The sequence below is a fragment of the Stenella coeruleoalba genome (assembly GCF_951394435.1).
Source record: "Stenella coeruleoalba genome assembly, chromosome: 14".
NCBI lineage: Eukaryota > Metazoa > Chordata > Mammalia > Artiodactyla > Delphinidae > Stenella > Stenella coeruleoalba.
The window spans coordinates 82,145,110-82,172,186 of NC_137160.1; the positions used below are offsets into that span (position 1 = coordinate 82,145,110).

Sequence of the window (27,077 nt, forward strand, 5' to 3'; positions counted from 1 at the left end):
ATGGAAGCGGCAGCTGGCAGCTGAGACAAGTTGAGGGGCCTCGGAAATCTGGGGTGGTGAGATGAGAGCAGAGGTGGAGGTGATGGAAAGGCTTTGAGAGCTATGAAAGCATATGAAGGGACAGGATCTAGGTCCATTATAATAATAACAACTTAATATAGTGACTTAAACAATAGCTCTGGTTTCCGACTGTATAGGAAAACAATTTTTTTTTGGAAAAATAAATTTCAAATTTTACTTTGCCTCTTTTTCTCGCTCTCATTTTATACATACATACATATGTGTGTATAGCTTTTTTTCCTGAGCAACTTGCAAATTTGTTTCAGAAATCATGACACTGAACCTCTAAACACTTCAGCATTCATTTCCTTTGAATAAGATTTTCTAATATAATCACAATACCATTATCTTACTAAGGAAATTTAATAACCATACACTATAATATGAAGTCCATATTCAAATTTCACCAATTGTCTTTTTTTTTTTTAATTTATTTGGCTGCACCAGGTCTTAGTTACGGCATGCCGGATTTCTTAGTTGTGGCATGCATGTGGGATCTAGTTCCCCAACCAGGGATGGAACCTGGGCCCCCTGAACTGGGAGCGTGGAGTCTTAGCCACTGGACCACCAGGGAAGTCCCCTAATAATGTCTTTTAAAGCTGTTGTTTTTTTGTTTTTGTTTTTTGCGGTACGCGGGCCTCTCGCTGTTGTGGCCTCTCCCGTTGCGGAGCACAGGCTCCAGACGCGCAGGCTCAGCGGCCATGGCTCACGGGCCCAGCCGCTCCGTGGCATGTGGGATCCTCCCGGACGGGGGCACGAACCTGCGTCCCCTGAATCGGCAGGCGGACTCCCAACCACTGCGCCACCAGGGAAGCCCAGTTTTTTATTTTTAAAATTCAAAGATTGTGTGTTGCAGCTAGTTATTGTGTCTCTCTCTTTTTTCTTTTCTTGCATCAGTGTTAGAAATGTTTACTTAAGAGATAATTGAGGCAGGAGTTCCCTGGTGTTCTGGCGGTCCAGTGGTTAGGACTTGGCTTTCACTGCAGTGGCTGGGGTTCAGTCCCTGGCTGGGGAACTCAGATCCCGCAAGCCATGGTGCGGCTGAAAAAAAAAAAAAAAAGAGATAATTGAACAAAATGTAGGAGGCCTAATGTAATCAGTTCTACTTTTTTCTGTGTAAAGGTTATTTTAGCAACTTTTTATTTTGAAATAATTTCAAAGTTACATAAAAGTTGCAGTGATAGTACAAAGAATGTTCCTATATGTTTCACCCGGAGTCACCAATGATTTACACTTTGTCACATTTACCTTTTCATTCTCTTGTCTACAACTCTATCTACATATGTAGAGAGATTTTTTTGTGGACCATTTGAAAGTAAGTTGCTTCTCTTGCCTCTAAATACTACAGGGTGCATTTTCTAAGGACATTGTCTTAAATAACCCAATAGGAGTATCAAAATCAGGGAATTTAACATTGGTACTATATTCAAATTTCCCCAGTTGTCCCAAGGATGTTCTGTATAGTGTTTTTTTTTTTGTTTCTTTTTTTTTTGAGGGAACCAGGATCCAATCAAGGATCACATATTGCATTTAATTGTTGTGTCTCTTTAGTCCTTAATCTAAGTGATTGCCTAGTTTCTGTGTGGATATTTCACAATAATGACCTTTTTGAAGGGTTCAGGACAGTTGTTTTGAAGAATGTCCCTCAATTTGGGTTTGTCTGCTTGTTTTTCATGACCGGATTCAGGGCAAACATGTTTGACTACAACATAGGTGATGGTGTATCCTTTTCAGTGCAAAATCTTAGGGGGGACATGTTAAGATGTTAAGTTTCACCATTTGGTTAAGCTGGGTTCAAATTTGGGCTGTTTATTTTTCTAGTTGGGCAAGTGGATTATTGAGATGGTTTTCTCAGCTGTCAAATGAGGGTAATAATAATCCTCATTTATGAGGTTGTTGAATTCATACACATAGGGCCCTTAGAACAGTGTGATGCACTGTAAGTATTTGATAAATTATTAGTATTACTATTACTGTCATCATCAATACTATTTGTACTAAAATTTATAGAGACCTTAATATGAGACAGGCACTGAGTCCAGTGCTCAATACTTTACCCCTCCAGTACCTAGGACAGTGTATGGTACAAAGGAGGCATTCAATAAATATTTGTTGGCAAAATGTCAGCACTATGAGATAGATTGCTATCAATACCCAACCAACTCACAGATGAGGAAACTGAGACTCAGAGGAGTGAAGTAGTTTACCTAGGTCACTACTGGCAGTAAGAGGCAAGAGCCCAGATTTGAACCCAAGCTTGTAGGCTTTGTGAAACAGGGCATGAGGAATCTATTTTGTAAACCCTCAAGCGCCGTGTAGATGCAGAGCTGCAATGGAGCACCATGCACAGTGCTCAGGTACATACATGCAGTAGGCGCTCAATACATAGCTGAATGAATGAGGAAAGAAAATGAATTAACTAGGAAGAGTTCATCATGTCCTGGTCGCTGCCAGTGCTTGGGTGCGACAGGGAATCCTTCCGTCTTTATACCTCCCCTCCACGAGTCACCACAGGACCGCGTGTTCCCGCATTGTGGGGCTTCCGGTGACCACGCCCCGCCGACAAACCACGCCCCTCGCTTTTCCAGGCTCCCGCGAAAGGCCGCGGTGTTTTGGCCCGCGGGCGGAGCCGTAGGCACAGTCTCCTCGGGCGTCCGCGGTCGGGAAACCCGCAGTTAGGGCTCCCGGGCCGAGGTTCACGATGTCGGAGAAGGAAACGAGGGAGAGCGGAGGCTCCCCGGAGGCCAGCGGGGTGACTGCCAGTTACATACAGGAACTGATACGGCGCAAGGAGGAGATCGAGGCGCAAATCAAAGCCAATTATGACGTGCTGGAGAGCGTGAGTGTGGGCACGGGGCTTCCGGGCGGGCGTGGGAGGCGCCCGGAGGCCTTCCCAACCCGGCCCCCAGACCCGGGGCGGGGACTGAGAGACCAGGGCGGCCTCCGCTTGAGCTCTCAGCTGTGGGTCTCTCCCTCCCTGGGAGGCCCAAGGCGCAGCAGTTGTGGCCTCTGTGGGCAGCAGACAGTGAGGCAAATAACGTGAATAACTAGGAACAGTTAGAATTGATGTTCTAGCAGGTATTTGTGGAATTCTTGTTGGGTGCTGGGCGCAGTTGTTAAGCGCTTGACATTGGTTAACTCGTTTAATCCTCCCAACAACATTTTGAGGTGAGTTCTGTCATTTCCCCCATTTTAGGGATGAGGCAACAGAGGCATTACTTAAACCTGCCTCAAGTCACAGGGCCAATAAGTTTGCAGAGGCAGGGTGATAATCACCTCTATCATCAGTCCTTGTTGAACGGTTACCAGATGTCCTGTGCTTTACTAACCACTTTACCTCAGAGCTTTTTAAGCTTTAGTGTGTATTCGAATCACCTGGAGAGCTTGTTAAAATTCAGATTCTGTTGGCGGACAGATGTGTGGGAGCAGCTACGGCATTTCTAGCAAATTCCCAGCGATGCTGATGGCACTGGTCTAAGAACCCAGCTTTGAATGACAGGAAAGGCTCGTTATCCTTATTGTATAAGGAGGAAACTGAGGCCCAGAGTGGGGAAAATCCTTGCCTAGGGTCAGGTAGGTTGGAAGTGGCAGTGGTGGGGCTAGTTCTTAGCTAGCCACACCCCACTGGCTCCAAAACGGATACAGTTTTTCTTAAGCCACCTAGTATAAAACCACAGATCAATTTACCGGGGAAGAGTAAATGAATTACATTCTATGTAGGGCGGATGGAATGCATTTTAGGTGATGGGAGTAAGATGAAGTATCATATGGAGGTCAGGGTACCATTTTACTGGGCGCTGACTATGTGCCTGAAGTGGGCCGGTTTATGTATGTGTTATATCGTGGAATCCTCTCAACTACTCTGTGAAGTTGGTTTGTTACCCTGAGGTTCAGAAAGGGGAAGTCACTTGTTCAGAGTCACAAAGTGGGATTCAGATCTTATGCCTGTTGAACCCAGAATCTGTGCTTTCAAGTGTTGTGCCAGCAACTTCTCACACCTTAGTTACTTTGCTACTGCAGGCAGGATATGCTCTATCTGTATACGTCCTGTACTGTTGTTACTCCCTTGATATTTTTCTTTAAGTTGCCTCACTTTTTTTACTTAGATAGTTTTATTTTTAAAGGAAATCTTATAACTTCACAGCATATGAAAAAATGAGACTCTCTTTCCTTAAATATAAAAGTGTATGTCAAGGTGATCCCTCCAACTCTCTGTCACCTGATAAATGGATAGCTGAAATGTGGTCTATCCATACAACGGGATATTAGCCAATAAAAAGGAATGAAGTGCTGGCACATGGCTACAGAAGTGCATGAATCTTGAAAACGTTATGCTAAGTGAAAGAAGAGCATCACAAAAAACCACACATTTTATAATTCCATTTATATAAAATATCCAGAATAGGTAAATCCATAGACAGAAGATAGATTAGTAGTTGCCAGGGGCTGAGGGGAGGGGGGAATGGGAGTGACTGCTAGTGGGTCTTGGGTTTCTTTTTGGATGGTGATGGAAATGTTCTAAAATTGATTGTGGTGATGGTTTCATAACTCTGTGAATATTCTAAAAACCATTGAATTGTACACTTTAAATGAGTGGGTTGTATGGTGTGTGAATTATATCTTGATAAAGCTGTTAAAAACAAAATGGAGGGCTTCCCTGGTGGCGCAGTGGTTGAGAGTCCGCCTGCCGATGCAGCGGACGCGGGTTCGTGCCCCGGTCCGGGAGGATCCCACGTGCCGCGGAGCGGCTGGGCCTGTGAGCCATGGCCGCTGAGCCTGCGCGTCCGGAGCCTGTGCTCCGCAACGGGAGAGGCCACAACAGTGAGAGGCCCGCGTACCGCAAAAAAAAAAAAAAAAATGGAGAGGACCAAAGATAACAAGTGATCTGGAGGTGATATAAAGACCAGCACCAAATGGAGACTTTCTCCCTGATTATTGAAGGGTTGAAGATAATTAGAAAGGGAATGGGTTATTTAATGCCCCGTGTGTGAGTTGCCAGTGGTGTGAGTCTCAACTTTGGAAAGCAGTGTCTGATGTGGTATTGACTTGGAGAGGCCAGTCAACTCTTAGTCATCATGGGCAGGCATGAGGCAGATACAGATATTTAGCCCCTGGCACATTTATGCTGTATCTATAGAGAGTCCTGCGCTAAGAGAGTATACGAGACCCCCTTCCCCGTGAACAGGGAACAGTAGGTGTAACCCAGAGGCTTTCAGAGAGAAAGGGACAGACATGAATGGAATCCTTCCCCCGTGTACACTTTCAGAGAGAAAGGTACAGACACGAATGGAATCCCTCCCGCTAGCACGTGTGTACACTAGGCAGCTGGTCTCCGTGCTGATAATTACAGCCATCACCTATTACTTTCTATGTATATTAATTTCCTAGGGCCATCATAACGAATTACCACAGCTTGGTGGCTTAAAACGACAGAAATTTATTCTCTCACAGTTGTGGAGTCCAGAAGTGTGACATCAAGGTGTTGGCAGGTTTGAGTTTTTCTGGGCGCTCTGAGGGAGGATCCGTTGCATGCCTCTCTCCTAGATTCTGGTGGCTGCTGGCCATCCTTGGCTTGTAGCTGCATCACTGCAGTCCCTGCCTCTGTCTTCACGTGGCCTTCTCTCTGTGTCCCTGTGTCCCAAATCTCCCCCTCCTTTCTTTTATCAGGATACCCGTCATTGGACTTAGGGGCAACCTTAAATCTAGGATGATCTCTTCTCGCTGATCCTTCACTTAATTGTATCTGCAAAGATCCTTTTTCCAAATAAGGTCACATTCACAGGTTCTGGGGTTTAGGACTTGGACATATCTTTTGGGGGCCGCTGTTCACCACTCTGTGAATGTGCCTGGCACTGTGCTAAGCACCCTACATAGGTCAGCTCGTTAATTCTCAGAGCAGGTGGGAAGGGAGGTAAGTGCCGTTATTCCCATTTTATAATTGAAGAAGCTGAGGCCCAGAGAGGTGAACCTCTTAACCAAGGTCACCCAGATTGTATGTGGCAGAATTGAGCTTGAAATCAAAGTCTGACTGAAAATCCCTGAAACATGTCATATAACATGTTTCATTGCTTTTGTGCACCATGCTCTGACTTATGTAGGAAAAGACTTTAAAACATTAAAACAAGGGAATTCCCTGGCGGTCCAGTGGTTAGGACTCTGCGCTTTCACTGCCAAGGGCCCAGGTTCAATCTCTGATCAGGGAACTAAGATTCCACAAGCTGCGCGGCACAGCCGAAACAACAAACAAACAAACATTAAAACAAATGTATTGTTTTCCATAGGGAATACATTGCCATGGTCAAAATTCAAAATCTACAAAAGGATACATAATAGAAAGTCTCTCTCCCTCTGCTGTCCCCTAGCCTCCCCGTTCCTCTTCCCAGATGGCAACTGGGGTTCCAGTTCAGTGTTCCTTCCAGGGATGAAAAGCCTGTTTGAAGGCCCCTTTACATCTCTTTTTATTTTCAGAAGAACCAAAGTCCTGCCTCAGCTGGGTGCTCTTTGAGGTTTTTACTCCCCTCCAGCTTCCAAGGCCACCAGCCAGGTGTCAGCTGCCCATAGGAAGGAGGGTTTGGAGGAGTGGAGGAAGAGGCTGGCCTTGGGGGTGATGCTCAAAGGAGTCTTTAGTTTTATCTGCACTGCTCTAACTTCAAAAAAGGAGAATGGATTCGTGCATTACTGGTGTTATTAAAAGTCAGTTAAAAAATGGTGCCCACCACAGAGAGCAGTCATGAGAGGATGTGGGAAAGGACCTGGTCTGTGCCAAGTGATCAATATATGGCCTCTCTCGTTACTGTCACCTTTATTATGACTGCAGAGGACGGGAGTCTGGGGAAAGAGGCCCGAGGACTTCATACCTGTGAAATCTTTTTGACCTCATTTCTTCCCTCCAGCAGAAAGGCATCGGGATGAACGAGCCACTGGTGGACTGCGAGGGCTACCCCCGGGCAGACGTGGACCTGTACCAGGTCCGAACTGCAAGGCACAACATCGTCTGTGAGTGACCCTCTCTGGGGATGTTCCCCCACCTTGCAGCAGGGGATGTTTAAGGCACACAGAGGAATCGCCAGTGTTCCATATTATCTGCTTCCTTGGCTTCTGCCTTGATGGGATCATCTCACTGTCCCCATCGAGGGACTGAGAACTAAGGGGGCAGGTTAGACTCTAGGGGTCTGTCTTTATGGTTTCATTTTTCATTTTGTTTTTAGGGCCTTTGCTTCATTGCGGAAACTTTTATTGCAATAACAACAGAAACCCAAGTCAGATATTGCTTACGATCCCAATCAAATCAATTACGTCTTAGGAAATACGTTTAGCTATTAATGATAGTGACCTAACTATGGTCACTCAAACAGAAAACAGCTCAGTTCCTCAGTAAAGACATTTGGAGGTAGGCAGCGCAGGGCTGGTCATCAGAAACTCAGGCTCTGCCATCCTTAGGCAATTCATCCATCTTCAGGGTCACCATGTCCATGTTCCAGGCAGGAAGAAAGGGAAGGAAGAAGGTAGGAAGGGCACAAGCTCCTATGCCAGCTGCCACCCCTCCTGTAAAGGATCTGTCCTGCAAGTCCCACTCCCACCCCCTGCATCAATTTCTGCTTTCCTCTCATAGGCTCCTCTGCCTGCAAGAAATGTACCCCACAATGGGCATGTTGCTATCCTAAATAAACTCTCTTATTTATGTGTGTGTATATGTATTGTATGTATGTATATACGTATGTATTTATTGTCAAGGAACAGAGAGAGTAGAGATTGGGTAGTTTATTAGTCTTCTGTTTCTGCTGTAACAGATCATCACAGACTTAGTGGTTTAAAACGTCACGAATTTATTATAGTTCTGGAAATGAGACATCCAAGTGGGTCTCACTGGACTAAAATCAAGGTGTCAAGCAGGGCTGTGTTCCTTCTGGAGGCTCTAGGGAGAATCCATTTCCTTGTCTTTTCCAGCTTCTAGAAGCTGCCCACACTCCTTGACCTGCAGCCCCTTCCATCTTCAAAGCCAGCAGTCACATCTCTCCAGCTTCTGGGTTTGGCATCACATCTCTTTCTCTCCCTCTCCTGCCTCCCTCTTTCACTTATAAAGACAGTTGTGATGACGTTGGGCCCACCACCTGGATAATCTCCCCATCTCAGGGCCCTTAACTTAATCACACCTGCAAAGCCCCCTTTGCCATGTAAAGTAGCAAATTCACAGGTTCTGGGGATTTGGATGGGAACCTCTTTGGGGCCACTTTTCACGCTGCCACAGGTAGGCAACCAGCAGTCTCTACCACAAAGTCATATTAGAAGGGAATTTATCATCCACCTTTCTCCCTTAATGACTTCTGTTTTACCTGTGAATCTTGACTCTATATACAGCGTGCTTTGGTCTAAGGCCAGGTTTCTCAGTGAGAGTACAGGTAGCCCTGGGGTGAGACACAGCTGAAGATGCCAAAGTTTCCTCAAAGTCACACTATGATCGTAGGACTTCTTAGAGCGTCACTTTTCCTTGAAGATGTTGGGAAAAGAAGCATGCCATTTTAATATTAAAACAAATAGGAAGATACAGAGTAGGGAAAACCCGTGTTAAGACAGTCAGACTGGAGGGAAATTTGGGGCTTTTGGCTAAACCCTTGGACGCCCCAGGGAAGCAGTCCACTTGCTCCCCAGTTAGGAGGATTCTGGGAGAAATTTGAGAAGCCCTAGCCCACAGTGTGAGGGTGGGCACCGACTTATTTTTTTCCAAATGGTTGGCCTGATGTTACAACACCATTTAGTCTGTTCTTTCTCCGTTAATTTGAAACACTAACAATATTGCGTATTAAATCTTTAGACGTGCTTATGTCTCTTTCTGGGCTTTTTGCTCTGTTCCGTTGATCTCTCTTTTTGGGTGCTAACATCATGCCATCTTAATGACTTTAATATACGTAAGAGTCTGTTTGAGTGATTGCTTATTGGTCTTCTTTTGAAAAACTGTTCTCACAAGTTTATTTTATTTAAAAAATAGACTTTTTAAAAAAAATTATTATTTATTTTTGGCTGCATTGGGTCTTTGTTGCTGCGTGTGGCTTTCTCTAGTTGTGGTGAGCAGGGCCTACTCTTCGTTGTGGTGCGCGGGCTTCCCATTGCGGTGGCTTCTCTTGTTGCGGAGCTTGGGCTCTAGGCGTGCAGGCTACAGTAGTTGTGGCTCTCGGGCTCCAGAGCTCAGGCTCAGTAGTTGTGGTACACAGGCTTAGTTGCTCCACAGCATGTGGGATCTTCCCGGACCAGGGCTCGAATCCCTGTCCCCTGCATTAGCAGGTGGATTCTTTAAACGCTGTGCCACCAGGGAAGCCCTAAAAAATAAACTTTATTTTTTAGAACAGTTTTAGATTTACAGAAAAATTGGGAAAATAACACAGAGAGGTCCGGTATACTCTGTACCTAGTTTTCCCCATTACTAGCATCTTCCCTTAATATGTTGCATTTGTTATAATTGCAAGTTTGTTTTTTGAAATGTACTTTGGAAACATTTTGTTCAAGGAAAAAATTTTTTTTAATTCTGATTAGAATTGCAGTATATGGTGTATGAAGTCATTCATTCCTTTACCCAGCAGCAGTAGCTTGAGACTTACTGTGTGCCAGGCCTCTCTGAAGGCTCTGGGGTCCTCGTGGAGCTTATCACCTGGGGGACCTTTTCCAGTCAGAGTGACCGTGTATTATACACTGACACCATTTTAAGTCTTCCTGCCCAGGTTTATGTCTTCATTTATTCAAGTCTGGGCTCTTTCTCGTGTCTGCACCAGTGGGTTGAGTGCTAGAGGCTCGTAATGCCTGAGGGCCTTACCTGTTCTCCAAAGTGACAGGAGCAGAGGAACAAGGTCAGGTAGCCTTGCGTGCCCACAGTCCAAGGTGCCTGGAAAGTCTGAAAGTCTGTGGCCTATGGATGCTAGATGTGGATTGGCAGGCAGTGCTGGTTTGTTCAGGCCTCTGGAACTCTTCACAGGGAACTGGCTTTTTTTTCTTTTAAGGTTTTTTTTTATTTTTGATGTGGACCATTTTTTAAAAGTCTTTATTTAATTTGTTACAATATTGCTTGTTTTATGTTTTGGTTTTTTGGCCACGAGGCATGTGGGATCTTAACTCCCTGAGCAGGGATCAGACCTGCACCCCCTGCGTTGGAAGGTGAAGTCTTAACCACTGGACCACCAGGGATGTCCTAGGGAACTGGCTTGAATGAGGTGCCAAATCCAGAGCCGTAGAGGAAGTTGTCTTTAGGTTAAAAAACAAGTTAACCCAGCTCCCAGCCACTCTGGTAGCCCGGCCTGCAGAGATGACTTGCTTGGCCCACACAGTCCTTCCCAACATCCTGAGTTGACCGTCAGTACTGAAAAAAATCCGAAGGTTTCATCCCCAAACTCCTAATTTCCAGCTTTGCTCCCTGTTGCCTCTCCCAGACTGAATATCACCAGTCACGTGTTGGTAGACTTGGCATCATTTTTTCTTCTAGAGGCATTACGAGAAAAGCGAAAGCCTTCTTAGCCCAGCCTGCTTTACTCGTGTTTGCCCCTTGTGAGCGTTTGAGTTTGTGGCCATGGATTCACCTGGTCAGTTCCCTCCTTCTGCTCACCTTTCAGGTCTCAGCTGAAACGGTGCTGCCTTTGGGGAGCCTTCCCTGATCTCCTAGTCATTGAAGTCATCAGGTGTCATTGCAATCACTTGTCCCACAGCTGCTCTCCTTGCAGGACTGTAAGCTCCATGAGGGCAGCCCCTCTGTCGTGTTCACAGATAGGTCCTCAGCTTCTAGCACAACGTCTGGCATATAATAAGTGCTCGTTGAATAGTCAGTGAATGAACGTGTGGGTCTTGTGTCCTCAGCTGTCTTCTCGGCCCCTGACACGGTGCTCTCCTCCAGGCTTGCAGAACGATCACAAGGCGGTGATGAAGCAGGTGGAGGAGGCCCTGCACCAGCTGCATGCTCGCGACAAGGAGAAGCAGGCCCGGGACCTGGCCGAGGCCCACAGGGAGGCCATGAGCCATGGCCTGGGCCAGAGCCAGGACCTCAGCCCGGCTCAGGCCTTCGCCATAGTGAACAGCATCAGCCCCGGCTCCCCTGCCAGCATCGCAGTAAGCCAGGGCCTGGCCCCGTAAATCCACACCCCAAGGGTGCCTTGGGGCGGGGGTGGGGGTGGGAGGCTATGGACAGACAGACCCACGCTGTCACCAGTGCAGCAGACGCCGATGAAGGCCCGCTGCAGCCCAGCAGGAGTCAGCCCCTGCTGCCCACTCAACTAGCTGCAGAGAGACCCTGGGACACAGGGTGACCCCGGAGAGGGAAAGAGGCTCTCTTCTCAGGGCCGATTTTAGCTGGGCGTTGAGTAATGGACACGAGAATGACAACAGTAGCTGCCACTTGCTGAGCCCTTGCTTAGCACCACGTATCCTGCCAAGTGAGTTATAGCTTCCCTGGTGTCTTTAGAGAAGTTTTAACAGCTTTATTGGGATATAATTCACATACCATAACTTTAACCCTTTTAAGGTACATATATGATTCAGTAGCTTTTAGTGTATTAACAGTCAATTTTAGAATATTTTCGTTATCCCAAAAAGAAGCCCAGTGTCCATTTGCCATTACGCCTCAACCACCCCATCCCCTCAGCCCCTGGCAACCACCGGTCTGCTTTCTGTCTCTCTGAACTTGCTTATTTTGGACATGTCATATATGTGTAAATGGAATCATATAATATGTGGTCCTCTATGACTGGCTTCTTCCTTTTAGTATCATGTTCTCAAGGTCCAGCCATGTTGGAGCATGTATCTCAACTTCATTCCTTTTTTAATTTTTTAAAAAATTTTTACTTTTTATTTAAAAAATTTTTTTTATTGGAGTATAGTTGATTTACAGTGTTGTGTTAGTTTCAGGTGTACAGCAAAGTGAATCAGTTATACGTATACACACGTACATGTATCCACTCTTATTTTCTTTTTTTTAAGATTCTTTCCCCATGTAGGCCATTACAGAGTATTGAGTACAGTTCCCTGTGCTATATAGAAGTTTATTATTAGTTATCTATTTTATATATAGTAGTGTGTATGTGTCAGTCCCAATGTCCCAATTTATCCCTCCCTCATGTTCATTCCTTTTTACTGCTGAGTTTAATGTGCTGTCTGGATAGACCACGCTTTGTTTATCCATTCCTCAGTTCCCATTTTTTGGCCATTATGAAGAATGCTACCGTGAACATGATGTACAAATTTTTATGTGTACCTGCATTTTGTTGTTGTTCAGCCTTAGTCTAGTCTTTTTTTGAATTTTATTTTGTTTATTTATTATTTATACAGCAGGTTCTTCTTAGTTATCCATTTTATACTTATTAGTGGATACATGTCAATCCCAATCTCCCAATTCATCGCACCATCCCCCACCACTTTCCCCCCTTGGTGTATGTGGGCCTGCATGTAATATTTAATCCCACAGCTGTTCTCTGGGGTAGGTACTAATCTACCCCATTTCACCCATGAGGAAAAGCCTCAAAGACCTGAAGTACCTTGTGCCAGGACGCACAGTTTCTAGAAGGTGGACCTGGGTCCTGCCAGTCGTCTTTAGTGATCACAAGACTGCAGGTTACACACAAGCTCTGTTTTATTCACCACTGTGTGCACAGCATCTGGCACAGAGCTGTCGTCAGCCTGCGACGAGTATTTGTTGAAGGGATGGGTGAATTGTGATCTGTGCTCTTAGAGTGACAGGATCACTCTAGTTCTGGGTCAGTGTTGTGCCCGTGGCTGCTTGCCTGGGGGCTTTTAGGGCCAATGCATCTAAATTCTGACCCCTGAACAAAATAGGCCAGATGGGCCTGCCTCTACTTGCCCCCAAACCTGGGTCAGACCCCAGAGAGCTTTTCCCCATTTTCCTCCAGGCCTATACAACTGCCAGCTTTTCTCAGACACTGGGTAGACCTGGCCACCTTTTATTAGATCTGCCCCTGGAGGAACCCCCGGAGGAGGTGGCCCAGTTATCCACCATCCCTCCCTGCCCGAGGTATCTAAATCCCAGCCTCTTTGCATCGTGCCTGCCGTTCTCCCCTGTAGAAAACACGCTTATTAAATTGGGAACGTATGGGAGGGTAAAGAACACCAGAAGAACATTTAACCTCTAGCCTGATTTTCTGTTTTCCCTTCTCTCTTTAGGGTCTGCAAGTGGATGACAAGATAGTGGAGTTTGGCTCTGTGAACACCCAAAACTTCCAGTCGCTGCAGAACATTGGCACTGTGGTCCAGCACAGTGAGGGGGTGAGTTGGAGGTATTACGTGGCATCTGACCAGTAACCCTGGAATTGCCGGGGCCAGGAAACGTGGCCGGGGCCTCTGACAGCTGCCCTCAGAGTGCCGTTTCTCAGGCACAGTCCCCGCTCGGGGCTTTCGCATTTGCTGTTCCCTCTGCCTAGAATGCTAATCTTCTTCCCTTACCCCCTCACCTTCCTTCCTTCCCTCCCTCCTCTTGTACAAATGCCACCTTCTCAGTGAGACCTTTCCAGCCACCCTGTCTAAAATACCCCTCTCCTGCTTCCTATCCCCGTTTTCATTTAACAAGGTTTCTTAGACATCTTTTCATCTGGGCACACACCTCGCTCTTTTTCACTGCTGCATAGCACTCCATGGTATGAATGGATAGAAGTTTGTCCACCCGCTGCCTTATCAGTGGACGTCTTGTTCATTTCCAGTTTTATGCCGGTGTGAATAGTCGTGCATACTTGTTCACAACTGTGCACACCTGGAAGTAGAATTACAAGCTCTCAGCAAATGCACACTTAAGATTTTAATAGGTAATTTGAAAAAGTTTTATGTATTTGTACCCTGACCAACAGTATGTGAGTCCAGTCGTCCCTCAGTATCCACGGGGGATTGGTTTCAGGACCAGTGCAGATACCAGAGTCTGTAGATGCTCAAGTCCCGTGGTTGGCCCTCCGTATCCACGGATTGTGCAGTACTGTATTTATTGAAAAAAATTCACATGTAAGCGAAACTAAGCAGTTCAAACCCATGTTGTTCAAGGGTCAACTGTGTATCATATCATCAGCAGTACTCTATTATTGATCTTTTAATAACTTTGCCAAAATGCCATCTTGTTTTAATTTGTATTTTCCTGACTACCAGTGAGATTGAGTACCATTTCTATGAATTGTCTGTTAGTCTTTTTTCCCCACTTATTTTCTATTGGGTTATTTGTCCTTTTTAAAAATTGATTTGTAGGAACTCTTTCTATATTCTATATATTAAATCTTTGCCTGTTTATACATTGCACATGTCTCTCCTGATTAGCTCCTTTTCTTTTAACTTTCTTTATGGTAACTTTGATTACTTGAAAGTTTCTTTTTTTAATTCACTTAGATATCCATTTTGTTAAATTTATTAATATTATAGGGCTCTTTGCTGCCAAAACCATCCCTGAGGATTAAAATAAAGAAATACAGTACAGTGCATAATAGTGTAGTGCTGTTCAAACAGTAGTATATTAGAACTTGATTTGTGTGCCTTTTGATAATTTCATTCCTTAAAGATATAATAAAAGTTGAAATTCAAAACAGGCTGCAGCCTTCTAGTTTCTGGCAGAATATGCCATTAAAAAACACTTCCACGTAACCATCTCATCTTGTTTCTCAGTAATGTAACCCCAACCAAACCTTTTTTTGGCAAAGATCCATACTTTGCAGGAGAAATATGGGGCTCAAAGTACAGAGAAATTACTAAAGTTTTTGGTTCCCAAATGAAATCTTCAGTTCAACCGACAATTCTTGGTTTGTCTTGCACCCACACAGCCCCCACTTGGCCACACTGCTCATCCATGTGTAACTCATCAGAAGGCAGGCATCGGGCCAAGAAACAGTTGGCCAGTGTTGGCGCCCTGCTAGAGGTCAGGCCCTCATTTCTGCACTGACTGACACCTTCATCAAGTCTGTACTTATGTGGAAGTTTAGAATTTTGATTTTGTCAAATTCATCAGTTTTTTGCTTTACGGCTTTGGCATTTTGTGTCTTCTTAAAGAAATTCTTCTAGTACTTTTGTCTTTAGCTTTTCTTTAATCCGTCTGGAATGTATCTTTTATTTTTATTATTATTTTTTTGGCCACACCGTGCAGCTTGCAGGATCTTAGTTCCCTGGCCAGGGATCAAGCCTGGGCCCCCCTACAGTGGAAGCTTGGAGTCCTAACAACTGGACTGCCAGGGAATTCCCTATTATTGTTTTTTATAACAGTTTAATTGACGTACAATTCGCATACCTTATAGGTCATCCATTTAAAGTGCATAATCCAGTCGTTTTTAGTCTATTCATGGAGTTGTGCACCCATCACCACAATCAATTTTAGAACATTTTCATCACCTCAAAAAGCCTTGTACCTGTTAGCAGTCACTCCCTATTCCCCCCATATATACCAGCCCCTGGCAACCACTAAACTACTTTCTGCCTCTATGGACTTGCTTATTCTGGACATTTCATATAAATGGGATCATACAATATGTGATATTTTATGACTACTTTCACTTAGCATAGTGTTTTCAGGATTCATCCATGTTGTAGCATGTGTCAGGAACTCATTCCTTTTTTTAAAAAATAAATTTATTTACTTATGTATTTATTTTTGGGTTTGTGTCTTCCTTGCTGCGCGCAGGCTTTCTCTAGTTGCGGTGAGCGAGGGCTGCTCTTCGTTGCGGTGTGCGGGCTTCTCATTGCGGTGGCTTCTCTTGTTGCAGACCATGGGCTCTAGGCATGAAGGCTAAAGTAGTTGCGGCATGCGGGCTCAGTAGTTGTGGCTTGCGGGCTCTAGAACACGGGCTCAGTAGTTGTGGCTCGCGGGCTCTAGAACGCAGGCTCAGTAGTTGGGGCACACAGGCTTAGTTGCTCCGCGGCATGTGCGATCTTCCTGGACCAGGGCTCCATCCCGTGTCCCCTGCATTGGAAGGCGGATTCTTTTTTTTTTTTTTTTAATGGACCGAATTATTTAATTAGGTTCTTTGTAAGAAGTTTAGAACACTACTTTGTGAGGATAAATTCTGTTTGTAAGAGCGAACACAGAGCGGAGGTAGCCCTGGAGTTGAGGAACAGCTTTGATTCTTTGCAGAATTTGTGAGTCCACAGCTTTCTGATCAACCTTCCGCTGCTCTGTAATCTCGTATTTCTCTCTCTCTGTGTAGAAGATCTCACCTTCCTGGTGCCTGGACTTACGCAGTTTCTTCTTCTTGAAGTAAGCATCAGTGAGATGTTCTGGGATTTTCACACCACTGATTTCAATTTTGGTGGAAGTGGCAATGACAAATTTCTGGTGTGTTCTCCACAGAGGAACTCGATTGAAGGACAGAGGCCCAGTCACAAGTAGCAAGCCACTGCTCAGCTGCTTCAGGAAAATGACCCTCTTGCCTTTGTGGCGCCCAGTGAGGATAATCAGAATGGTCCCAGGAGTGATGCTAGCGCGCGGTTTTCTCACGTGCTTACTGAAGGGTTTTTTGCCGTGACTCAACAGCTTTCGAGGCACATCTTCAGTAGGATAATACCTAGGCATTTTGCGAAGTTTAACCACCCGGGTACCACCATTCTTGTCACCACCAACTGGTTTTGTGACAGTAGCAAGAAGCTTCACCTTCTTTTTCTTTTCAACCTTGGATTTAGCTGCTGAATACTTCCTCTTGTACGAGGCCTTTCTGGAATACATAGCCGATAGGGAATATCTGCCAATTCCTCTGACCAGGACAGGGTTTCGGCTGCAGTGGGGCTTCCCCTGCTTCCCCTGCTTCACCTTTTTAACCTTGCCACCAGCATCAGCCTTCTTGGCTTCAGGTTTTTTCTCCTTAGTATCTGGCTTCTCAGCCTTTTCACCCACCATCTTGCAAGATGGGAAAAAAGGGCAGGCAGATTCTTAATCGCTGCGCCACCAGGGGATCCCAGGACTTCGTTCTTTTTTATGACCGAATAATATCCCGTTGTATGGATAGACCATATTTTATTTATCCATTCATCAGTTGATGAATATTTAGGTTGTTGCCACTTTTTCGCTATTGTTATAGGGTCATACTTCTGTGAACATTCTGTGTAAGTTTGTGTGTGGTCATATGTTTTCATTTCTCTTGGGTTTATAGCTTATCTGAAATTAGTTTTTCTGAATGGTGTGAGGCAGGGCACCAAACTTAATTTTTTTCCCCAAATGGACAGTAGTTGTCCCAACACCATTTATTGAAAAGTTAGTACTTTACCCACTCATTTATATTGCCACCTCTGTTCTATAATTCTTATGTGTGCAATTCTTTATTCTGTTTCTTTGATCTGTTTGTTTGGAGCCTTTCTGGGTTCCCCGGAACAAATCCATTTGTTCCTGCTCTGCTTCCCTTTAACCCCTGGCTATAAAGGGTGTATTATTTGTCTATTGGTGAGTGAGAAATCACCCTAGAGCTTTAACAGCTCGAAGCATCAAGCATTTATTATCTTATACAGTTTGGGCGGTCAGGCAGCGTCCAGGAGCCATGTAGCTGGGTGGTTTGGGCTCAGGGTCTCTCATGAGGTTGTGGTCAGGATATAAGCGGAGGCCATAGTCATCTGAGGGCTTGACTGAGGTTAGAGAATCTGTTTCCAAGATCCCTCACTCACATGGCTGTTGGCAGGAGGCTTCAGTTCCTCATCACAAGGGCCTCTCCACAGTGCTGCTTGAATGCCCCACAGCGTGGTGGCTGACCTCCCCAAGAATGGGCGGTCCAAGTGAGAGCAGAGAGGAGTCAGCAGCACCTGCTCTGACTCAGTCTCTGAAGATTCACACTCTCACTTCCACTTTATTCGTTAGAAGCGACGAAGTCCAGCCACCACTCAAAGGGAGGGGAATTAGGCTTTAGCTTTGGAAGGAAGGAATTTCAAAGAGTTTAACCTTGTGGCATGGTACCTTTGTTACCTCTTTACTGTCCAGTCATCATTTTAGTGAGATTTCTAGAGATGATGCAGATGTAGGTTCATTCTGTTATGTTTACCCAAAGTCTCAGTTTTTCTCTCCTTCCTCCCCACCCCACCCCCAGCTTGCTAGTGTGTCATAGTTTACTCACGTCTCTTGGGTACCTTGCTGCACATACTTTTAAACTTTGTAGTTGTCTGGGCTCATTGTTAGTGGTTTGCTTTGTAAATACGTCTTTTTTTTTTTTTCCTGGTAGAGGTAATACAAACACATGGTAAAAACAGAACCAAAGAACATGGAATGAAAAACCTCCCTCTCCTCCAGGTGCATTTCCTGTCCTCCAAAGGCAGCCACTTTCCAACTGTGTGTCCTTCATACATCAGCACACAGAGCTACTGGTTGCTTTCATTAAGGTCTAATTGACCCACAGCAACATTCCCCCTGTTCAGTGTCCAGTACTGTGAATTTTGTCAACTGTATGTAGTTATGTAAATGTCACCACATGAAGATACAGAGCAGTTCTACAGCCCGAAATGATCTCATGCTTTTGTAGGTAAGCCCTCTCTGCACCCCCACCGCCCGGAAATCACTGATCTGTGCTCCATCCCTGTAGCTTTACCTTTTCCAGAATGTCATATAAGTGAAACTGCAGAGTATAAAGCCCTTTAAGTCTGGCTACTTTCACCCAGTGTCATGAATCTGCCGTTCTTCCACATGGTCACGTGCATCTGTAGTTCATCCCTTTTCACTGCTGAGTAGTGCTCCACTGTGTAATGAGCCCCAGACTCTTCATCCATTTCCCAGTGTGGGGCATTTAGGTTGTTTTCCAGTTTTTGGTGATTACTCATAATAGCCACTGGTGATTACTCATAATAGCCACTGGTTTTTAATTTGTCTTTTCCAGTTAAATATATTCTTAGGCTCTTTATAGGCCTACAGATCCTTTTTTTTTTTTTAAAAAAAACTGAGGTATAACTGACAAATAACATGATATTAGTTTCAGGTGTACAACATAGTAATTCAATATTTGCATATATTGGGAAATGATTGCCACAGTAAGGCTAGTTAACATCTGTCACCATACATAGTTACACATTTTTTTCTTGTGATGAAGACTTTGAAGATTTACTCTGTAGCCGCTGTCAGATATGCATAGAGTATTACCGTATACCAGAATGCACAGTGTGGTGACTATAGTTAATAACACTGTATAAGGCCTTCTTTACAAAAGTAGTCATTGAACGTTTTCTTTTTTTTTTGAATGTTTTCTAACAACAGAACCTTTTCTTCAAGTGAAATTTCCTGGGGAATTCCAAAATATCAAACAGATAAAAGCTGAGCTGCTGGGATAAGCTAGAGGGGGTGGGGGGACCTCACGCCCTCAGGGCCCGGGGTGCTCCTGGAACCAGAGCCCAGCTTGAGAATAAGGGGTCTGGGTTTTTATGGTCTCTGCTCTATGAATTAAAAAAAGTTTTTTAAAACCCCACAGCATTCTATTGTTAGACTTTTAGGTACTTTCCAATTTTATGGGAACCTGAAAATTAACACTCTTGTAGACAAAGCTCTGTTTCCTTAGATAATTTTCTAAAGGTGAGTTTCTGGAATGCATATACTTTCAAAGGAAAAAACCCTTAAATTAAAATAATTTTTCTTTATTATAAAAAGAATGTGTATTTCATTCAGCCATAAAAAGGATTGGTGTACCGATATGCTATAACATTAACGAACCTTCAAAGGACTTCTGGTAAGTGAAAGAAGCCGAACAGAAAGGGCCACATATTTAATTAATTAATTTATTTAAATTTATTTATTTAATTTATTTATTTTTGGCTGCGTTGGGTCTTCATTGCTACACGCGGGCTTTCTCTAGTTGTGGCGAGCAGGGGCTACTCTTCGCTGTGGTGCACAGGCTTCTCGTTGCGGTGGCTTCTCGTTGTGGAGCACGTGTGGGCTTCAGTAATGTGGCATGTGGGCTCAGTAGTTGTGGCTCACGGGGTCTAGAGCGCAGGCTCAGTAGTTGTGGCGCACGGGCTTAGTTGCTCCGCGGCATGTGGGATCTTCACTGACCAGGGATTGAACCTGTGGGATTCTTAACCACTGTGCCACCAGGGAAGTCCCAGAAAGGGCCACATATTTTAGAATTCCGAAATGTCCAGAATAGGCAAATGCACAGAAAGCAGAGACAGAAAGCAGACTGGTGGTTGCCAGGGGCTGGGGGAGGAGGGAATGGGGAGTGATTGCTAATGGGTATGGGGTTTCTTTTTGGGTGATGGAAATATGCTCTGAAATTAGTTAGTGGTGATGGTTGGACAAGTCTCTGAATATATACTTTAAAATGGTGAATTTATTGTATATGAATTATATTTCAATAATAAAAATAATGTGTTTTTATTGTGAAAAAAACTCACACAATGCGAACGTATTTCAAGTAAGAATAAAAGTCCTGGATTTCTCCCTCCCTTGTAGTACCTTCCCTGCTCTGAGTCCTGGGCAAGGTGCAGGCGCTACAACAGGGAACAAAACAGGTCAACCAAGGGTCCGTGGGAACATTTTAGTGGGGGAGATGAGCATTAATCAAATAATCACAGATGTGTAATTGTACACTCCAGTGAGTGCTATGAAGGGACAGTTCAAGGGGGCTAGGAGAGCAAATAGTGGGGTTCTGATGTAGTTTGGGGTTGAAGGAGAGTGTTCCTGAAGACGTGGCCTCTAAGTGTATTGAAGTTTATCGAGACTGGCAGGGAGAGGAGCCCACCAGCAGGGTCAAGGCCCTGAGGTGAGAGGATCAGAGAAGGCTGATTGGAACCCAGAGCAAGGAAGAGGGGGAGAGGGGAGGAGGCAGGGCCCTTCTTCAATGTTCCCAAGCAGCAGTAGAGAGCTTCTTCCAAGCTGGAGAATAACAGCTGTAAGCAGCTTCGTGCCTTGAAAAGATTTCTCCAGAGGCCAGGTAGAGAGCTGATTGGAGGGCTGACAGAGTTTTAGCAGCCAGGTCAGGAGATGATGGTGTCTTTGACGAATGGGCTGGAGGTGCAAGTGGGCAAATCAGAAAGACATCTAGGACGTGCCATAGGTAGAAACCCTCTGGATTTCTAGCTCTCCCAGGGCCATCATTTCCAGAACTGGAAGCACATCAGTGAAGCTCTCACACATTTTCTGGGTGTGGATGTGTATGTCTACAGTGATTGCTTTTTGAAAAAGAAGTCACAAAGAAGACCTGCTCTATGTACCGTTCTCGATGTTTCTCCCTTTGAAGGGATTTCCATGTTGGTACACGTGTATCGGTACACAATGTACCACGTTCCCTGGCTTGGTTTCTCTTCGTTCGTTTAACCAGACCCCCAACCTGGACATTTAAGCCATTGCCAATATTTGGCCACCACAAATAGTGGTGTCGTGAATATTCTTATCTTGTGTGAGGGTTTCTGTCAGATTTCTAGAAGTGGAATTACTGGGTTAAAGGCAATGCACATTTACCGATTTGATAGGTGTCGTCACGGTGTCCTCCCAGAAGCTTGCGTTAGTTCATGTTCTCTCCAGTAGTGTATGTGAGTGCTTATTCCTTGACCCTCCCCAACTGTGTTACTGTCAGTCTTTTATCCTGTGACAATTGAGGTGGAAAATGGTGTCTTTTTTTGTTTTTCATCATGCTTTATTTTTTCTGATTCAGAGATCCCATTGATAGATCTGCCTTAATTTTTTAAAATTACGGTAAAATGTACATAACATAGAATTTACCATTTTTAAGTGGCATTAAGTACATTCACATTGTTCGGCAGCCATCTCCACCACTGTCCCTAGAACTTTTTCATCTTCCCAAACTGAAACTCTACCCATTAAACACTAACTAGTCATTCCCATCTCCCCAAGGTTCTGGCAACCACTAATCTACTTTCTGTCTCTGTGAATGTGACTGCTCTATATACAGCCCTCTAAGTGGAATCACACTATATTTGTCCTTTTGTGACTCATGTGTTTCACTTAGCATAACGTCTTCATGGTCCATCCAGGTTGTTACATGTGTCAGAATTTCCTTTTTAAGGCTGAATGATAGGGACTTCCCTGGTGGCGCAGTGGTTGGGCATCCGCCTGCCAATGCAGGGGACATGGGTTTGAGCCCTGGTCCGGGAAGATCCCACATGCCGCAGAGCTACTGAGCCCGCGTGCTACAACTACTGAAGCCCGCACACCTAGAGCCCGTGCTTCGCAACAAGAGAAGCCAACCCAATGAGAAGCCTGCGCACTGCAACAAGGAGTAGCCCCCGCTCACCACAACTGGAGAAAGCCCGCGTGCAGCAACGAAGACCCAATGCAACCAAAAATAAATAAATTTATATTTAAAAAAAAGGCTGAATAATATTCTGCTGTGTGTATATACTACATTTTGTTTATCCTGTAATCCATTGATGGCCACTTGGGTTGCTTCTACCTTTTGGCTATAATGCTATTCACCATTTTGGTGAATAATGCTACTATGAAATGGGCATACAAATTATGTGTTCAAGTCCCTGCTTTCAGTTCTTTGGTTATATACCCATATGTTTAATTGCAGGTTGATACGGTTATTCTATCTTCAATCTCTTAAAAGATTTATTTATTTATTTATTTTGGCTGTGGTGGGTCTTTGTTGCTGTGCGCGGGCTTTCTCTAGTTGCAGCGAGCGGGGGCTACTCTTCATTGCAGCGTGCGGCCTTCTCATTGCGGTGGCTTCTGTTGCGGAGCGCGGGCTCTAGGCTCGCGGGCTTCAGTAGTTGTGGCTCGCAGGCTCTAGAGCGCAGGCTCAGTAGTTGTGGCGCGTGGTCTTAGTTGCTCTGTGGCATGTGGGATCTTCCTGGACCAGGGCTCGAACTCGTGTGCCCTGCATTGGCAGGCAGATTCTTAACCACTGCACCACCAGGGAAGCCCTATTTTCAGTTTTTTGAGGAATAGTCATGCTGTTTTCCATAGTGGCTGCACCATTTTACACTCCCACCAGCGGTGTATAAGGGTTACGATTTCTCTACATCCTCACTGACTCCTATTATTTTCTTTTTTTCTTCTTCTTTTTTTTTTTTTTTTGCGGTACGTGGGCCTCTCACTGCTGTGGCCTCTCCCGTTGCGGAGTACAGGCTCTGGACGCGCAGGCTCAGTGGCCATGGCTCACAGGCCCAGCTGCTCCGCAGCATGTGGGATCTTCCCGGACCAGGGCACGAACCCGTGTCCCCTGCATCGGCAGGTGGACTCTCAACCACTGCGCCACCAGGGAAGCCCCCCTTTGTTTTTTTTGATAATAGCCATCCTAATGGGTATAAGGTGATATCTCATTGTGGTTTTAATTTGCATTTCTCTAATGATGAGTGATGTAGGCCATCTATTCATGTGCTTATTGGCCATTTGTATATCTTTTTTGGAGAAATGTTTAAGTTCTTTGCTCATTTTTTAATTGGGTTGTTTGTTGTTGCTGTTGAATTCTTTATATATTCTGGATATTAATCCCTTATCAGATATATGATTTGCAGATATTTTCTCCCATTCTGTGGGTTGCTTTTTCACTATGTTGACAGTGTCCTTTGATGTACAGAAGTTTTAAAATTTGATGAATCTTGTTTTAACTTGTAATTTTCTTTGGTATATATTGTACCTACTTTAATTTTTTTGTTAAGGTAATACGTACGCATAGTAAAGAAGAAATAATGGTACAGAAAGATAAAAAAGTAAATGTCTTCTTCTCTTACTCCAAACTGCTAGTGCTTCTTTCTGGAAGTAACCACTGTTAACAGTTTATCTTCCAGAAAACTTTGTATGCACCAAGCAACACATATGTCTATTTATTTATTTAGATTAATTAATTAATTAATATTATTTTTGGCTGCATTGGGTCTTTGTTGCTTCGCGCCGGCTTCCTCTAGTTGCGGCGAATGGGGGCTACTCTTTGTTGCGGTGCGCGGGCTTCCCATTGCATTGGCTTCTTTTGTTGCAGAGCACGGGCTCTAGGTGTGCGGGCTTCAGTAGTTTTAGCACGCGGGCTCAGTAGCTCCGCGGCATGTGGGATGTTTCCGGACCAGGGCTCAAACCCATGTCCCCTGCATTGGCAGGAGGATTCTTAACCACTGCGCCACCAGGGAAGTCCTATGTCTATTTATTTATTTATTGAATTTTTAGAGCTTTTATTATTATTTTTATTATTTATTTTTAAATTATTATTTTTAAATTGAAGTATACTTGATTCACAACACATACGACCTTTTAGGACATATATTCAAATGGATTCATACTTTGCTGGTTTTGTTTTGTTTTTACTAAACAAACTGCTATTCACTATACTGTATTTGACCAATACCTTATTGAGGGATATTTTGGGTGTTTTCAGCTTTTGAAATTTATAAACAGTCCTGGGATAAATGCTTTGTTCATATATCATCTTGTACTTTTGCAGAATATATCTTATATGCACCTTCTAAAGATGCTTTGTTGTTGCTGGGGGCAGTTGTGTTCTTCCAGGAAGAAGGTACCAAATCTGTAGCCCCACTGCCTGCCCCCAGAGTGCCACGTCCTCCACATTCTCACCAGTTGTAGGAATTATGCCTAAAATAAGCATCCTTACTACCAGTCTGGTGGGTGGGACTTCCCTGGAGGTCCAGTGGTTAAGAGACTCCACGCCTGCACTGCAGGGGGTGTGGGTTTGATCCCTGGTGGGGCAACTAAGATCCCACATGCTGCGCGGCCAAAAAAAAAAAAAAAAAAAAAAGACAGTATCTCAGCATTCTAGTCTGAATCTCTTTGAGTACTAAGGAGGTTGAACATAAAATGAGCTCATTTTCCTTTCAGAAGCCCCTGAATGTGACAGTGATCCGCAGAGGGGAGAAATACCAGCTTAGACTCGTGCCGACACGCTGGGCGGGAAAAGGACTGCTGGGGTAAAGTATCCGTGTCCGTTCATTCACACTGCAGCGTGCACTGCATGCTTGCTAGACACAAAGCTGCGGGCAGGAGGTGGGGTCGTGGGGAAATGAAGGGAATTTCCAGACTGCCTGTAGCAACTCATGATAAGTCCTTGTGGCGGGAATGAGATTCCAGGTATGGAGGTGGAGGGAGCCCTGGTCGCTCTGGTTCTTTTATTAACTGGACGTTTGCTTTGAAAGAATGAAAGCATGTAGGTGAAAAGCTCAGGACGGCTCACTTCTGATCTTCCTGAATGGAGCCACAAACTTACACTGTTCCTTTTTTTTCCTTCCAGCTGCAACATTATTCCTTTGCAAAGATGATTGTCCCTGGGGAACAGAAACAGGAAAGCATATTCCCTTGCCCCAGACTTGGGTCTAGTGGGCATTTCCTCCTTCTCTTCTCTTCCTGAAGCTCAAGGATCTGGAAGAGGCTGGGAGCCTGAACTTCTAGGTGGTGGAAACGCTGTGGCCTCCCAGTGTGATCTCTTGGGATTAACGCATTGTTAAAAACTAGATTTGTGTTTAGCATCTTTTGCAAATTAGGCCACGGCCCTACATGGGAATCCTCTAGATTGTGAGCAGGTGGGCGGGAGTTATTCTGGTAGGTGCTGATGTGACTTTATGCTTCTAGAAATTTTGTTTTTTTTTCCCCCAAATAAACAGTTTTACAGTGTTGATATGAGCATGTTATCACCCCAGCTGAATTTCCTATGAACTTCTCAAACCAAAGCTCAGGTGGGAGTTAGATCAGCCTCAGGAAAGTTGGGCAGAACAAACTAACAATTGTACCGAAGTCAAGATTTGACCAGCAACATCTCTGGGACGTCATCCTTTAGTGAATGGGGGTCCCAGACGCTCAGGCTGCACCTGCGTTTGCACTGCGGCATTGCTGCTCTGGATACAGGATAATTGAGTCTCCTGGGCCTGCCCTCGGATCAGCACTTTTGTAGACTGCTAAGGTGTGTTGACATTGCTGATGGGAACCAGCAGTGTGTGCAGAGCTGTCTTCTTGCAAATGCTGATTCCTCCTTCCTTCCTTCCTTTTATTTTCTCTCTTTAACATGGCAAAGTGAGTTTCAGTGATTCCTAGTGCCTCCGTGCTTTACTTTTTTTCTCTCTTCACCGTATCACAGTGTTTTATTTCCACAGTTCTTGCAGACCACTTTCTGTTTCAGAGGGCATCTGGCACATTCTCCTGAGGCATGCTTGGGTTCTTCAGGCCTGGATTTGCTTGGCTTAGATGCAGATATCAGCTCGCCCTGACGGGAGTCAGTACTGGGTGTCCTTCCAGCCATGGGTGCTCGTGCTCGGCTGGAAAGCCTTCCTGTTGAGTGTCTGCCCCCAAACACCATGTACTCTAGCCGAATGTCCACGTGGATTTCCCCCTTTGTAGCCACAGACGTGCTGTGTTTACCAGTGTTTAAATTGTTTTTCTAATTCCACGTGTTTTCCAGTCTTTTATAAGCCCTAGACTATAATAAACACAGCTTGCCCCATCCAGGAATCCCTTTTATTTTTTTGAGATGCATGCAAATGCAGCAACCAGCATTGGGGTATGAGGGTGGGGTGGGGATGGAGAGACTCATTCACATCCTCCTAAAATGATAGCAGCAGAGAGTCTTCTGCATCAGTGCCTTTGGCTGGTTTCCTGCAAGCCCCCCCCCCCCCCCCCCCCCGCTTCAGAAACCTCAGGATGGCCACGCAGGTGGGCTGTCTTTTGTGAGGTTCTAGTGGAGAGACACTTGGAGGTGGAATCATCCTAACAGATTTAACAAACTGGTTTGGCAGAAACGTTATGTGATAAGATAACGTAACCTATGAAACATTTAATCCCAGCTGGCTAAAATTTTCTGTACAACATCTAGTGCCCGGGCGAGGAGGTGGGGAGGACAGCTGTGTGCTGCACCAATGAGACCGGGAAATTCAGTTTGCTTTTGACAAAGAGAATTTTATCAAACCGTTCGTACTTCTTCACATAACTTTGTCAAGTCTTCAGAAAGTCAAAGTTGCTAGGATTGGCCGCTGCAGCTTCTCATGGGATGGCACCAAGGGAAAACATGGGAGAGAGTGGGAGGGGAGGAGAGAGGTGAGAGGAAAGCCAATTTCACCTCCCAAGTCGCGGCGGCAGGGGGCGAGCTCGACCAGCTCCCCGCTCCCGCTCCCGCCGCTTTCTGGGCACGTGACCGCTGTCCAGCCTTCGTGCTTTACGG

General features: G+C 45.0%; 2 protein-coding genes across 3 annotated transcripts; one reads left to right on the forward strand and one right to left on the reverse strand.

The window, feature by feature from the left end:
- Nucleotides 1-2,699: 2,699 nt before the first annotated feature.
- On the forward strand, nucleotides 2,700-26,408 carry PSMD9 (proteasome 26S subunit, non-ATPase 9). 2 transcript variants are annotated; one of them, XM_079942432.1, is made up of 6 exons: nucleotides 2,700-2,899; nucleotides 6,954-7,056; nucleotides 10,934-11,145; nucleotides 13,210-13,311; nucleotides 24,752-24,840; nucleotides 25,161-26,408. In XM_079942432.1, the coding sequence occupies exons 1-6, from the start codon at nucleotides 2,762-2,764 to the stop codon at nucleotides 25,186-25,188; spliced, it is 672 nt and encodes a 223-aa protein (XP_079798558.1). In that variant the 5' UTR covers nucleotides 2,700-2,761; the 3' UTR covers nucleotides 25,189-26,408. The 2 variants fall into 2 exon arrangements, with proteins under 2 accessions (XP_079798558.1, XP_079798559.1); XM_079942433.1 differs by having other exon boundaries at nucleotides 2,701-2,899; nucleotides 6,957-7,056.
- On the reverse strand, nucleotides 16,008-16,937 carry LOC307197091 (large ribosomal subunit protein eL6-like). The gene has a single exon (XM_079942687.1). The coding sequence runs from the start codon at nucleotides 16,895-16,897 to the stop codon at nucleotides 16,043-16,045; it is 855 nt and encodes a 284-aa protein (XP_079798813.1). The 5' UTR covers nucleotides 16,898-16,937; the 3' UTR covers nucleotides 16,008-16,042.
- Nucleotides 26,409-27,077: the final 669 nt, after the last annotated feature.